At 35.6% G+C, this 16,482-nt stretch overlaps 1 protein-coding gene across 4 annotated transcripts in view; it reads left to right on the forward strand.

The window, feature by feature from the left end:
* ATP2C1 (ATPase secretory pathway Ca2+ transporting 1) overlaps nt 1-16,482 on the forward strand; it is a 117,779-nt gene that overhangs the window by 65,215 nt on the left and 36,082 nt on the right. For all 4 annotated transcript variants that reach the window (XM_079922660.1, XM_079922663.1, XM_079922661.1 and 1 more), the window contains 4 exons: nt 9,266-9,421; nt 10,152-10,220; nt 11,208-11,283; nt 14,106-14,172. In XM_079922660.1, the coding sequence (XP_079778786.1) occupies nt 9,266-9,421; nt 10,152-10,220; nt 11,208-11,283; nt 14,106-14,172 (368 nt within the window). The remainder of the gene's footprint in view (nt 1-9,265; nt 9,422-10,151; nt 10,221-11,207; nt 11,284-14,105; nt 14,173-16,482) is intronic.

The following is a 16,482-nucleotide window of genomic DNA, read 5'->3' on the forward strand; positions in this document are numbered from 1 at the left end:
ACACAATACAGCAAGTATTGGGAATGTTAATTTTACTTTATTACCTTCTTTCTCCCCTTAGTAGGTCTTTTTGTATCTTTTTTACTCACTTCTTGTCCCTTCCTCCTATCCCTAATATTTGGTTAATGATAAGACCTTGAATTATTCTTCCTTAGAGATGTAGTAGGCCTGTCACTTGATATAAATCATCTTCCCCTCCCCCAAAGAACCCTAACTTGAATCCATGAAGTTTTTGTCACCATTTATTATGGAGTGCTTCTCTTCTAATTCAGAAGCAGACCTCCTCAGTGGGATAGTTAGAAGATGATTTTCCCATTGTTTGAACAATTTGAGCAGTATAACGACACAGAAGCTTTAAAACACCATTTGACTTAGTAAAGTATTTAAGGGTTTCATTTAAATAAGGGTTAATTGAGAATTATCTCAGATAATTGAAATTAATTTCTCATATAGAAAAATACTTGTCAGAATATGGATTAGTACATATTTTATCCATTCAGCAAATATATATCGAAGACTTACTGTGAGTTTAATAAGAGGGATTTTTGACATTTTAAAGCTTGATGATGTAAAAATTAGAAGTGTATGCTTTGTGGAGTAATTGATTAGTTTTGATTGTTTTCCCCCTACTTGTTAACTTTTCAGACACTTCATCAGCACGTTTTATTTGGCAGTGCTGTGCTTAGGTTGATTTTGTTCCAGTTAATCCACTTTACATATATAGTTGAACATCTTTAATTTCTTCTGTCACTTCTCTCCCCTACCTGGTACCAGAGGCATGTTTTTGCAACTACTTTGATAGTAGATTGAGACAACATTCCTAAAAGAATTGAGCCTTTCCTGCCGCTTCTAGATTTAAATGTACTGACCGAAGACATAAGAAAGCTGATAAGGTGAAATTCTCTTTTGGACACAGGTTACTAACTTTTTGTAATTAAATTGGCTTATTGGAGTGTTGTTTGCTGAATTTGGTTGTGGTGAATGATTATGTAAGGCTAGCTGGTTATTTGATGTTCCTACATGAAACAAACTCTTTGTTAGAGTATAAAGGAAACAGAAGACTCCTCAGTTATCCTTGGGCTATTATTAATTTTTCACAGATAAAGCACATGGATTTCACTTTGGAAAAAGTAAGCGTAGGACTTTTGCAGTATAGTTCTTTTCGTGTGGACATGGCCCGTGGCCAAGGTTGTCACTTCAGCATTGTCATTGCTGCAACTCTAGGGTTCCTGTCATAATTTCAGTGGTTCAGACTTTGGCTGTAATTCTTGCGTGGGCCTGTAGTAGCATCTTGTCAGCAAGTTCAGTGACTCACTGCTATATAACTTTTATCTGGTATTTTCTGGCTGTGTCTTAAGTCAATTCAGGCTGCTGTAATAAAATACAATAGACTGGGTGGCTTAAACAATAGATGTTTATATCTTATGGTTCTGGGTGCTGGGAAGTCCACAGTCAGGGTCTGGCAGAATTGAGTTGTTGGTGAGGGCGCTCTTTTGTCTTGCAGTCTTTTTGCTATGTCTTCATATGGTAGAGAGAGTGATCCCTCTTCCTCTTACAAAGCCACTGATCCCATTATGTGGGCCTCATCCACATTACCTTCTTTAACTCTGATTACCTCCCAAGACCCTATCTCCAGTTATCATCACATTACATTGGAGTTTAGGGCTTCAGCATGAATTTTGGGGGGACAGAATTCAGTCCATAGCAGGCTGAGCCTATCTTTTGTAAAACCCTTTTTAAAGAAGATTAATATTGATAACTTAAGGATTTCTGTATTTGGTTTTCTTGCCTGAGTCAGTTTTCCATGGCCAAGGAATGAGCGAATATGTGTTGGTGGCAGTAAGCTTACCAGCATAGGAACCTTAGAATTATTTGTGGAGCTGGGATAGTAAAACTTAGAGGAATTGAGCTATGGGCATGTTCTCCAGTTTTTTCCCTTAGGATTTTTATTTTAATTTTTTAGTAGTAGTTCAGAAGAGAGACCTCTGGCTAGTTAATTGGGGGCAGCCAAGGGATTGGTCAGACAGTGACTTTAGATGAAGCAATCTTATAGACTATACATACCTACATATTTTCCATAATGTTCCAGGTAAAGTCTATATCAAAATTTGAACAAAGAATTCTTTGTAAGAGAAAACAATGTAAGAGTCAGAGGAAAAGAGGATTTCTTTTGGCTGTTGAAAATATTTTACCTCTTAGCTACAAGTTTTTAACTAAACACAAAATATTGCCTGAAATGTACCAAGATTTTCCTTCACTTGGAGTACTGAATGATTAATTCTGTTGATACTTTCTTTTGTGGCTCATGTGTTAGTGTTATTAGCCCATATCATTCTTTGAAACTGTCTTCAAGATCTACACACAGGGTACAGTTGCCACTTTTTTTTTCAAACCCAATTTTTGTTTAAATGGGAATGTCTTAATTTTTCATTTTTGAAAGATAGTTTTGCTGGATATAGAATTCTCTTTGATTTTTTTTTAAGCACTTTAAATATGTTATTCTACTGCTTCTAGCTGCCATGGTTTCTGATAAGAAATGGGATGCTAATCTTATTGAGAATCCCTTGTACATGATAAGTTGCTTTGCTCTTGCTGTTTTCAAGATTCTGTCTTTGTCTTTCAGCAGTTTGGTTATAATATCTCTCAGTGTAGATGTTTATGAGTTTATCCTGTTTGGAGTGTATTTGTCTTCTTTGATGTATAGATTCCTGTCTTTCATTAAATTTGGGAAGTTTTCATCCAATATTTCTTCAGATATTCTTTCTGCCCATTTCTAGTTTTTTTTCTTCTAGGACTCTTATAATGCTTAAATTGGTATGCATTTTACACTTTGTCTTCCCTGGTATATGTGGTAGCCCTTCCAAGCCATTATTTCTTCAAAGAACTTCCACCTTAGTCTCTTCCTTTTCAGTCTTTTGGTTGTATCTGCTGCTTGCCCTGTTCTGTGCTTTGCCTGCTAGTATATGTCTTTAATCTTTTGGCAGATACCTGGAAAGCTACTCTAGCTGGAGTCAGGATGTGAATTAAAGGTCAGCCTCTGCACCAGTCCTTCAGAGAACTGCCAGACAGGTCAAAACACACAACTATAGTATTTTAGGAGCAGGGTCCAGGAACAGAAGCTTCCATCCCCACAGCTATTGTTGCTTCTCTTGGGAATGGGGCGTAGCAGACAGGCAAATAAAAATGCCTTTTTCTTCTCAAGCATTTCTCTGTTTGCTTTTTTATTCCAGAGTTTATTCTGTTAGTTTTTGCCAGCTTATGAGTTTTTAGTGGAGGGACCAGTTGTTTGAGTGCCGTGCTCCACTATTTTCTGTGATGTTACTCCTGAGTTGTAAGTTTTTATATTGACTTCAGTGTATTTTTTTGGCAGGTAAATTTGATAAATTGATTTACAGTATGTTGCTCCCTCCTTATTGTGATTTATCACTGAAACTTCACTTTTAAATTTCTGAATTATTAAACATATACATACTTGTAAAAAAGCAATTTGCAAACATCTTAGGAAGTAGAGATTTTAAATTAGCTGTTGAAAGAAATTGACTAGAATGTTGGAAAAGGTGTATGTTGTATTTGTGGGATGTGGAAACATTCATATTCACTAAAAGCTATTTGATATAATCACTTGTGTTTGACTTTGGAAAAGATGTATTTTTCTTTAATAGTATCATACAGCTGAGAAAACCATTCCATACTTAGAGCAATAGGAGTGCTGGTTCTCTAAGATTGTATAAGTGGAGCTCTGCTTAGTGTTTTGTTGTCTGATTTTTATAGTTCAGTGGTTAAAAACTATTGTGAGCTGAGCAATGCTATTCATTTTAAAATGCTGATGAGAAAGAACTCTTTTTTTCCTCAGTCACTAGAATTTAAAAAGACAATATGGGTGGGTTAGAAGTGAGACTTAGTGTCTTTGTTTTAAGAGTATCATTTTACATTAGTAGGAAAGGACTGTTGCAAAAATAGGTCCCCTTTTGAAATTTTGTTCCTTTTAATAGTCTTACTGAAATATCCTATAAATCATTGTTAACCAAATTTAAATATTTGCCTTTAAATTATTGACAACTTGATCAAGTTCAATCTGTACTTTTTTTTTTTTTTTTAAGTAAGAAGCACTGAATGTACACTTTGTGTTGCTGCACGTGGGCTTTCTCTAGTTGCGGTGGGCGGGGGGCTACTCTTTGTTGCGGTGCACGGGCTTCTCATTGCAATGGCTTCTCTTGTGGAGCATGGGCTCTAGGCGTGCGGGCTTCAGTAGTTGTGGCACACGGGCTCAGTAGTTGTGGCTCGGGGGCAGCTCTAGAGTGCAGGCTCAGTAGTTGTGGCACATGGGCTTAGTTGCTCCGCGGCATGTGGGATCTTCTTGGACCAGGGGTCGAATCTGTGTCCCCTGCATTGGCAGGCGGATTCTTAACCCCTGCACCACCAGGGAAGTCCCTGAATCCATACTCTTAAGTCAAGTTTGCAAGCATTTACCATGGGATAAAATTGATTTCATGTAACACTTGGTCAGTTGGCCTTTGATTAATAAGCTAGAGCTCATGAAGAATTTTTAATTATATTTTCCTTCATTTGAATAAACAGTAAGAGGAATCTTAATTTTTGAGAGCATAAGTAAGAAATTTTATCATGATCAGGCAGTTGCAGATGAATATTTTGGAAGATTCATTTCTGGGGAAAGAAATCCATTTCTGATTTGCTTTTAATTCTGGACTAGAGGTGATTAACCTAGCAGCATACAGGATACTAAGATGTTCTTTAGTTTATGAACTTATTTGTAGTTACCAATTGTACCATATTAACTGTAATTTTTTTAAGCAGTCACTTTTTGCTTTCCAGGAAACCTTTGTGACTTTGGCATTTACCTTATTTCTGCCTAATGTTTTATAGGAATAATCCTGTGAGTTATTTTCAACCATTTAAATTCTGTAGGTGTTAAATATTCAGATTGTGGGATTATGTATGCATCTTGATTCTTATTTACATTCTGCTTTTTGAACTGTGTTGTGTATTATTTACACCTCCACCATTGTGCCTGAGGAAGAATGAAGAGAAACATAATCAGTTTCCTTATTAACAGCTTTTCTGAAGGTTTTATGTTTAAACTTGGATGGAAGGCATGGAGCTGGCTGATTCTTTGACTTAATTTTATCCTAACCTTTCTCTCATGAATGCAATGGATAAATGACTCTAATGTCTTTCTTCTCAGGTGAATTAAATTGTGACTTGTTAAAGTGTAATAATTAGGCTTGCCTACTTTATTAAGGTACCACCCTTCCTAGAAATGACTTCCTTCCCCTTACTCTCTCAAAACTGCTTCCTGCGAAAACTTGCAGTCACCATTAGGAGAAACTAACTTGTCACTTAGAAAATAGTCTTGTTCAAGGGACAGTTGAGAGCTATGCTACAATGTATGATTTAGACAAATTTCATTAATAATGTGTTGTTAATTTTAACAGATTTATAATTATATAGGAAAAAAAGATAAGGACCCAAACAAAGCTCCCTTTCCTTCCACATTAGTTTGTATACTAACACAGGGCTGATTGTTATTGTACAAAAAATTACATGCCTGTTTTCTGTAGAAAAACCTGATTTGAACAAAAATTCTTACTGTTAAATGGTTGTTGCCCTGCTGAGGCTGACAGTGAAGAGCTGGGTCCCTGACAAAGTCAATAAAAGCCATGCTTCCCCCCTCTTTTTAAAAAGTCAGATTATATTTGTATTCCTTGACAACCACCTAATGTTAGTATTTATCCTTGTTTAAGATTTACATTTGAAGTAAAAATTCTTCAGTGGGAAAACATAAATTTCAACTTTCTCACAGAGAAAGGAGTTCTATAGCTTGTATACAAGTATTTGTTTTTAAATATTAGCAGGTTTTTCTTACTAAGAGCTTAGAAAATTACAAGCAGTTCTGATTTTTGTAACAAGCATTAAAGAGGAACTTGCTAAACAATATAAACTATTTGTTGACTTTTGTAATTTAGAAGAATAGGAGTTAATTTGTTAACGTTTGGGTTTCGTCTCCATAGTTTATAAGCTGTGTGATGTTGGGTGAGGCACTTAATCCTTCAGTATGTCTGTAAAATAGGGATAATACTACTAGTGCTTGCCTCATTGGAGTTGCTAGTAGCTAAGTAGCTGTTAGTAGATAACTTAGTATAGGTGTGTAGCATGGTGCCTAGCAGATAGTGAGCAAGGAAGTGTCAACTGACTGCTTTTAGTATTAGCATCATCTTTGAAGAAAGATCTAACTTTTTTCTTACTTGGTAATAAATGTGTTAGTGTGAAAAATTATATAGACCTAAGATTAATTTGGGAAGAAGAGTCAAATAACTGTGTTCTTTTAATAAAAAAAATTCATTGCTTTTGAACATGGCAGGTGTTCTTTTTTTGAATCTGTAGTTGTGGTGAAGTAATGAACGCAAATTTACCTGGCTTATCTTTGCATACATAATTATATAAAATGGGAAGCCTTCTAAAGACTTCTAAAGACTGTCAGATCTGTGTTTTAAGGAATACTTTTTATAAGCCTATTTTGATACTAAAATCTATCACATTTACATGGTATTAAACTTTCAGGAAATGCTAACACAGTTTGGTCTCTCTGGAGTTGTATGATATAATTTATTTTTATCCTGAACATTCTTAAACTTTATGATCTAATGTTATAAACTTGATTATATTTGCAGTGTCATATGCCTGCCTAGCACAGGAACGCACCTAGCATGTTCCTGCCCCTACAGGCTTTGTACTTTGTGCTCCTTTTGCCTAGAATCCTTCCTCCCTGATTATGGCCCAACCGTGGGGCCCTCACACCAGTCAGGGCTCTGCAAAAGGGTCATCTGCTTTTGCGAGATCTTCTCTTTCTATCTAAATGTCACTCTCCATTCTTACCATGTTTTTTTCCTCACTATCAAGCATTATATTATCCACTCTTGTTTATTTTTTCAAATCAATTTCCCATTAGAATAAAAGTTGAGGGCAGCAGTAAACTTTGTTTACTGCTGATTCTCACTCTGTATGATATAGTACAGAACCTGGCATATTATAAGTATTAATAAATACTTTTTAAGTGAATGAATCAATGACATTGATCAAATCAAAAGTTTTATTATGTAGATGGGGAGAAAGAATTCATGAACTCAATTTTTAATAATTATTTTCTGTGAGATTTTTTAAGGTATTTATGGTCATAACAAAATAACCATTTAAATAGATGAGATTTATTCCCCTTCCCCACCCCACAAAAAAGAAAAAACAGGATTTAAATTTAGAGTACTTGGTACATAGTAGGAATTGTCAATCAGGAGGCCCAATTCAGAACACCAGCTCAGTTTATAATAGCAGTGAAACTGCACATTAAACTGCTCTGGGTTCATTTTCTTATCTTGTTTTCTTTCTAGGATCTAACCCAGTGCCTGGTACATAGTTAAGGTAGTCAGTAAATGTTGCTTAGGTGAGTGAATGAACCTATAAAATGAGTAAAATCATGAACTAGTTTCTAGTTTCCCAAAGAGCCTCCTAATGATCCTTGAACTAGAGCTTCTGGAATAAAATGGATCAAAGATGTTTGGAAAACACTCTTCTGTTGATTCTGAAACCTGAGTGCAACATCAGAATTACTTGGAGGGCTTGTAAATTGCAGTCTGTTAGGTTCACTCTCCCCACCTCCTTGTTTGCGGTAGGGCAGTGAATTTCTTAACAAGCTCTGAGGTGTTAGAGGTGATGCTGGTTCTGCTAAGACCACACTTCCACAACCCCTGCTGTATCTGTAATCCTGTTGAGGTGCCTCACGCTGGTGCATTGTAAGTTTTGAGAAGCACTATGGTAGGGGGAGCTGTTTAATTCTTAACACAGTGTTTCTGAAACTTCCTTGACCAGAGTACTCCTCCCTTGTATGTATGTGTATATATGTGTGTGTCGGTTTATCAATGATCATCCATCTATAACACTATACACAATGCCTATTAACATCCTTGGAACTGTTGTTCTGTGGGCCATACTTAGAAACAGAGCCAGGTCACATCTGCAGTATTTTCCACATATAAAATGATGATTTTTTTTTTTCATGCTTGGGTAGGTGAATTCTTAATTGTGTTAGGAGTGCAGCCTTCAGTATTGAACCCATTGCAGAGTTGGATGGTGATATGATATTCATGATCTGCATGGAAACATTTATATACATTTTTGATTCTTGCTGACATAAATTTAGAATAAATGTAGGGATGTATAGCAAGAACAATTTCATGAAAATTAAACCCAAAATGATGAAATTATTTATTTCTCAGTACCTTTTATATCTTTCAGTCGTATTTCTCTTCTGTTATAGTTGGTTTAAATCTGTCAAACCCATTTTCAGGACTTCAGGATATGGCAAAGTTAGGAAATAATTTTAGAAAGCTCATGAGAGTCGAGTTTTCTCTAAATAAAGATTGTCTCAGCTAGTGTCTCCTTTTCCCTAGTTGTATTTGGAGGTTTAGGCTAATTTTGTCTCATGGTTCTGTCTACTTTGTAGTAGATTTTGTTGATTTAGCTTCTTTTTTTTTTTTGGCTGCATCGGGTCTTCGTTGCTGTGTGCGGGCCTTCTCTAGTTGCTGCGAGGGGGAGGGGTTACTCTTCTTGCGGTGCACAGGCTTCTCATTGAGGTGGCTTCTCTTGTTGCGGAGCACAGGCTCTAGGCGCATGGGCTTCAGTAGTTGTGGCTCACGGGCTCTAGAGCACAGCCTCAGTAGTTGTGGCACACTGGCCTAGTTGCTCCGTGGCATATGAGATCTTCCCGGACCAGGGCTTGAACCCATGTCCCTTGCATTGTCAGACAGATTCTTAACCACTGCGCCACCAGGGAAGTCCCTAGCTTCTTTTTCTTTCTTTCTTTTTTTTTTTTTTTTGCGGTACGCGGGCCTCTCACTGCTGTGACCTCTCCCGTTGCGGAGCAGCAGGCTCAGTGGCCATGGCTCATGGGCCTAGCTGCTCTGCGGCGTGTGGGATCTTCCCGGACCGGGGCACGAACCTGTGTCCCCTGCATCGGCAAGCGGACTCTCAACCACTGCGCCACCAGGGAAGCCCCCCCTAGCTTTGTTTTTAAGTATGGTTGTACCTATTCCAGTCTACTGTCTTAAAGTAATGGATGTGATAAAAGATTCGGTTAATTTATAGAAGGGAGGATATTTGTGGAAGGAGTGATGGTTACAGACTCCTTAGATGTTAAGTTTAGCAGAGAGAGTCTTCAAACTTGAACTTACTGGAGTGCTTTATGTTCCCCAAGGCTGTGGATCTTTCCATTGATGAGTCCAGCTTGACAGGAGAGACAACACCTTGTTCTAAGGTGACAGCTCCTCAGCCGGCTGCCACTAATGGAGATCTTGCATCAAGAAGTAACATTGCCTTCATGGGAACACTGGTCAGATGTGGCAAAGCAAAGGTAAATTTTCTTTCTCGTTTTCAAGATAGCAGTTCCTTTGTTTTCAACCATTTCCTCAGTTCTTTTTTGGCTAGTTTTATGTGGAGCTTTTAAAAATATATGGCGAAGAAATGGCAGAATTGAACCTAATCCTTGGCAGATATTTGTGAGGCTAAGGAGAAGCCGTGTCCCTGAGTTATAATACATCCATAGTTCTGCCATTTACCAGGTAATGGATCCTGTAAAAGCATAGTCCTCAGTACCTGTTCTTTTCTTTTTTTTTGGCTTGTGGATATGTTCACCATTGGTTAAATAAAATTTCAATTTAGTTGATATGATACTGGCTATAATATTCAGACTACATATCACTCTCCTACTGATTGATTTCAAATATTTTATTTCCTGGATTTTAATATTACACAAATGTAAAAGGCATCATTCAGTAGCATTTGAGAGGGAAACTACATTAAATGTCTCTACTGAGTATAAGAAAGGTTCAAATTTCAGAAATATTAACATAGACAAAAAAATGGGCCACAGAATTGAGTCAGTAATAAGTTTAATGAGATGTTTGTTTTCAAGGATCTGTAGTAACATCAAAAGTAAATTTGCTGAGGGAACCTTGGATACGTATGTCAGACATCTTGACTGTGGGTGGCTTTGGAGAAAGGGAATGAAGGGGTTTTGTTCTTTGGTTGAGAGAGGTTGATTCCATCTGAATGTAAATATGTTTTCTTGTTTTTCCCTTTAGGGTATTGTCATTGGAACAGGAGAAAATTCTGAATTTGGAGAGGTTTTTAAAATGATGCAGGCAGAGGAAGTAAGTAACAAACTTAGTTTGTTAATGATGTTTGAGTTTCAAACCCGAAATATTTTCCATTGTAAGTAGAGGAAAAGAGAATATTGGAGGATTATTTTGTTAATTTTGGAAGTAATATTTTATTCAGAATATTACTCAGTTGTCTGTGCTTAAAATCATAAGTGGAAAGCCTGTAATTGGAAGGGTTTGAATTAACACTTTAATATTTGAAATATTCTGATGTTTATTCATTGTTCATAGGAGAAGAAGGTTTAGCCAGTTATTTATAAGGCTTATTATTTTTAGAAATTAGCTTTATCATATTAAATTTAAAGATTACTAAATAGTATATTTGTACTTTAGAACATGTCTTCTACCAAAATTCCCAACTTTACATAATTCCAAGTATCTGGAGAAAAAAAGATTGCAAAGTGAAATGACTTGGAAGATACCCTTGTTGAAGGATATTGAAGATTAGTTCTCTCATTTAAAATATCTTCTTATATTTAAAAAATAAGTTGCATTCTACAAATATCATTTTCTTCTCAAATTATCTGGATTTCTCAGGTAGCCTGCTAAGACTCCCATATGTGATGCAGTGTGTAAAACCGTCCCAAGCTTGGGAGTGAAGGGATCGCCAGAGATCAGGGAGCCAACAGGGTAAAAAGACTTGGGTTACAAGCATCTTTGTAAGGAGAAAGAGTAGAAAAATGAGGGGCAGCTGATGATAATGAAGTCCTGGTGAAACTGCTAGGGAGAATAGATTTTTCCTCAAAGAGGCATAGAGAGCACGGGCCTTTTCAAATAAATGGGTTTTTAACAGTCTAGGCCTCACAGTTTTCTCAGTGAAGGAGCTAAAACTTACCTCAAGGGAGAGTTGTGTATGTCATGGGTGTGTTAAGCACGAGCATGTGTGTGTCAAACACTTAGAGTCCCTGGCACCTAGTAAAGCTCACTAAATTTAGGTAATTGGGTAATTGTGATGACACTCTTCTCCAATTTGTCAAGGCACCAAAAACCCCTCTGCAGAAGAGCATGGACCTCTTAGGAAAACAACTTTCCTTTTACTCCTTTGGTATAATAGGTAAGAGAACAGTGAGTATGTATATCTCCTATATTTACTTAGGTTTATTTTTTGAGTGGGAAGGGGGGGTTAGATCCATACATAGAAAAATTCCATTCATTCATTCATTTATTCAGCTACTATTACTTTTTTTTAAACTATAAAACTAATCCCCAGCTGTTGTCCTTTGCTACAAAGATAAAATAGAACTCTGTAATTCCTGTAATCAAAGAGCATTTCTATAAACATTTTAGTATTTGTCTTTCTAGTCTTCAATAAAATATGATAGTATTGTGTTATGACTACTCTTCTAAAACAAATTTAAAGGTTGTATAGTATTCCATTGTGTGAATATGTGTGTGTATACATATATAAAAAGCCAGTGCTCTTTTAGACGTTTGTGTAGGTTTTTAAAGTTTTAAAAAATTGTGTAAGTGATTCTTCAGTGCAGATATCTTATTATAAACACCTCTCATTTCCTTAGGATAAATTCCTGAAAGTGAAATTATTGGGTCAAAGAGTATCTGTGTGATTTAAAAATTTTTGGCATGTTTTTAAAGGCTTTTGTTTCATATTGCCAAATAATATCCTCCATCAACAAGATAAAAGTCTCTCTTCCAGCACCCTTGCCAGCTTTTTTGTCACTAACTTAATAGGTGAAGAAAAGTCTTCTCATTATTTTATTTCAAAATTCATTATTCAAGAAACAGAACACTTTGTCATATGTATGTTAGTCCTTTTTATTTTATGACCTGCTGGTTTATTTCTTTTGTCCCTCTTCTTTTGTGGTATAAGTCTTAGATTGGTCACAGCTCTTTGTATAATTAGGATATTAATCCTTTTGTTGTTTAAGTTACAAGTATTTTTTTCTCCTGATTTTTAAATTGCTTTTGAGGGCTGTATAATAAACTTGGTAGGGAGGGGAGAGATGTGTGTAATGAAACAATCTCTTGCCTGAGATTCTTATCACCCTCCTGTTGATGATTAGTGCAGTTAAGTTTCTGTCTGTGTTCTATTCATAAAGGCTCCCCCAACCCCATATGGGAGAATGTTTTTTTGTTTATAGTTATTTAAACATCACTATACTACTTTAGTTTTTACTTTTGACACTTAATTTTTCTATTTTATTTAGAATTTATTTTAGTATAAGACTTAAGGTAGAGTTATTACTTTGTTACTCAAAAGTTAATTATCCTAGTACCATCAATTCCATAGTCCATTCTTAATTCACTGAGTTGACACAACATCTTTATCATAACATTAAACACATCAATTTTGGAGTCTTTTCTCTGTTTCTTTCTTTCTTTTTTTTTAAAGAGAAAAGTAAAATGTTTTTTGGAAAAGCAGAGCACATGCGGAAAGATGCATGGATGAACTCTGTGAGAGAGTCCTTCTCTGTTTAATTCTTCCATATGTTATTTTAATTTTTCTTGCTAGCTTTTAAGATAACAATGCAATTTTAAGACAACATTTCTGCTGTACAGTTTCAGTGAAATAACTTCTTAAATATTAATCCTCTTGATCCATTTCTCATTATCATAAACATAAAGTAGAAGCTGGGAAGGTATTTCATTCTTTTTGTTTAAATGGTGTGTATGTTCTCATAGCTCCCTTCATTTGGTTATTGCTGTTTATTTTTTAGAATTTGTAGTGAATTTGGTAAATTGAAGGGCAATTTAACCAATTAAATCTTTCCAGTTTATATTAACATTGTATCATTAAACCACGTCAAATTTAGTGATAAAAATTTTTCAACTTTATGGTTACCTGGTTTTAAATGCATTGGACATAATTTTTCTTGTTAGGATAGTATATGGAATAGGAGAAGGATCAAGATCAAAATCAAGGGTCAGCAGACTTTTTGGTAAAGCACCAGATAGTAAATGTTTCAGCCTTTGGTTCGTACGTTCTGTGTTGGAAATACTCAACTTTGCCATCAGCACAAAAGCAACCACAGACAATTTACAAACAATGGGTGTGGCTGTGTTCCAACAAACTATTTACAAAAACACGTAAGAGGGCCATAGACTGTATAGTTTGCTGGACTCTGGTATAATTCACTGGACAGATTTCTTTTATCAGGATAGTATTTGGGATGGGATCTGGATCATTATTTTGTAGTTGCAGAAAGATGAAGAAAACCTTGTTTTCAATATCCATATTGATCTAGAATACAGTCTCGAAGTTATTTTATTAAAACTCTGATACAGTGTTTTTCCTCACAAAACCAGTGGTACATCCCTTGCGCCCCCCCTTCTTTTCAAAGATAAAGATTAAAGAAGAGAGTAAAGAATCAGCTGTTTGGTTTATGTTAATTCGTTTTTAACTTTTAAACACTGTAAAGGTCGTAATTTTTAAATGTTAATTGCAGTTTTGACTGTCTTACAATGTCTTATATCATTCGTTGAGCCAAGTCCTAAGTACTCCTTGGTTTGTAGTACAAACTTAATGTGCAGTGTCTGGATATTGAGTTATGAGAAGTAAAGTTCCAGGGTTTATTTTTGCGAACCTCATAGTTAAGAGAAAACCTATATGTATATGCTGCCTTCTTTTTTTCCCCCTCTTATATTGGGAACTCTCAGATATTATTACTTTAAGGGATGGGTGGCAGCAGTGGCAACAAAAGGTAAAACTAGGTGTGTGCATGCATACACAGTTTTAACCTTAAGCTTAATTTAATCTCACCTGCTTAATGGATTCTTGTAAAATCTTATAATTGTGATCTGATAAACTTTCCCTTTTATATCAAGGGACTTTTGCTGCCCTCAACTTTCTGTTCTATCCCTTCTATGCCCAGGTGATTTTATATAAAAGGGAAAAATAGCTGTTTGATTCTGTTACAGGTATCATCATGTTGGTTGGCTGGTTACTAGGAAAAGATATCCTGGAAATGTTTACTATTAGTGTAAGGTAAGTTCTGATAGTTTGTTTATAATTTGAAGTCTCTTTTGCCGCTCTTATTTCTTTGTTAGTCATAGCTTATGTTCCATTATGGAGGTATTATACGAGCACATAAGAGTATATCAACTCTACTTAAATAGTTCAGAATTCATATGTTGAAATGAGCTCCAGGAAAATGAAAACCTATGTATATGCAGTGGAGAAACCCCACACTACATGTCTGGTATTATCAATCCAATATTGCTTTTTTATACTTATATAGACAATTAAGGATTGCCAAACCGAAAACTAGGAGCATGAGAGAGAAAGACCACAATACAGAAATTGAATAATCCATCTCAGAGGAAAACCAAATATGCAAGAATTGATGAAAAATTAAAAATAAACAGAAAGCCTTCATATTTTCAGAGATTTGTGAAGAAACTGCATTCATGATAGACAGATTGCTGTAGAAAAGGATCACAGAACCAAAATATATTTTTTTAAGATATTAAGGTTATGATTGCTGAAATTAAAGATTCAGTTTAAAGGCTATGATATAAAGTCGAAGTGGTCTCCCCAAAAATAGAGTAAAAAGTCTAAAACAGAGAATGAGATAAAAGTGACAAAGAATAATTCAGTAAATGCCATATCTAAGTAATAGAAGATTTAAAAAGAGGTAAGAAGAAATTATATAAGAAATGAAGCAAGACATGAATCTTTATAGATTGAAAGGATTCTCCAAATGCCAAGCAGGACAAAAAAAACTCCAACCCAGATACATCATTGTGAGACTAAAGAAAACAGGTCAGGTCATCTGTACAGGAAGGAAAATTAGACTGGTATCATACTTCTCATTAGCAACTACAGTTTCCACCACAGGGTCTTTTTAGGCTCTACTAAGATTTTCAACTCACGAGACTTTCATAGGTCATACTCGGTACCTGTGTCCTGAGCACCACAGGGCAACGTCCTCTTCTGAGAGAGTTGCTACAGCAGTCCCTGTAGCAGTTCAGCTTAGGTACAAGCAGATGAGGTGACCATGTAAGGGCAGGAGCTGTCCTGGGTTAAAATACCTCATAATCCACAGGAGCCAGCATCTCTGGAAACGTACACTTTCCAGGATGCCTGCAAGAAACGTGCCCAGTTATGAGAGTCACCACACTCAGGAAACCCAAAGCTGTAGCTTCCTGTAAGATAATTATAATTCTCCCAGTCCATGGATAATTTATCGGTCAGGAGATCCTTTTATCATAGGCAGTGTTGCCTAGCAACATAGTTGCTATACTGTCGTCACTAAGGGAGCAGAGCTAGAGATTTATTTAACCAAATACAGAAGGGAAAAAGGATTTTATTACACCTTCATCCACAGCAACATTGGATTAAATTAGAAGACAGTGGGGCAGTACAATTAAAGTATGGGGGGAAATGATTTTAAATCTATAAATCTAGGTCTAGCCAAAGTATCAATTTAGGTAATTACAAATGGATAAGCAAGTAATCAAAAAATTTATCCCTTACCTATTCTTGTATGAATTCCAGCAAAACAAGGGTGAAAGAAAGGAAGATGATGTTGTGTAGGGTGTAAGAAAAAGTGGAACTCATCTAGTCCTCTAACGAAAAGAAATCCTGGATGACAGCTCTGTAATAGGCCTAGCAAGTAATAGTTCAAGTTTCAGAATAAAAACCAATGGATTAAAAAAAAAGTCAAGTGGAGTACAAGGAATAAGTAGGATGAATAAGAAGTTAAAAGATATTTGTGATACAGTGAAGGACTATAGTTTTTCCTTGGAGGAGCAAAAATACAACTTGAAACTCTTGGCTTAAATATGTGTAAAGGAGCCTTGGGTTAAATATGAAATGAATTTAAAATGGGGCTTGAATTTTATTAACCATTGGCATATTATTATCTATTGGACTCACGTTTTTGAGTATTTTTTTTTGGAGCAGTTCTGACTATTTGTGAAGATTAATACCTCATGACTTTTATTCCTACCTCAGGATCTTCCAAAGGACCAAACATTTAGGAATTTTTAAATAAAATAAAGCTCATTCTATTTTGCAATAACCATATGGGTCTACTGTACATTTATATGTGCTAAAATACATGTGGGATCTTTAGTGAACTTATTTTTCCTGCGTGTTGAAACATCTTGGCTGTTTTATTCCCCTAGCAAGTATTTTAACAATTATTTCCAACTGTGCTAAAAATGAGTAAAACAATGAGAAAGCAGAAGGATAAGTAGCTTATAAGGCTACTCTAATAATAAATAAATCATTATTATTCTGTTATCCTTTAATTTTCTTATTATGTTGCCCAAAGCATTACATTATCATTTC

The sequence above is a fragment of the Stenella coeruleoalba genome (genome assembly GCF_951394435.1).
Source record: "Stenella coeruleoalba genome assembly, chromosome: 5".
Taxonomy (NCBI): Eukaryota; Metazoa; Chordata; class Mammalia; order Artiodactyla; family Delphinidae; genus Stenella; species Stenella coeruleoalba.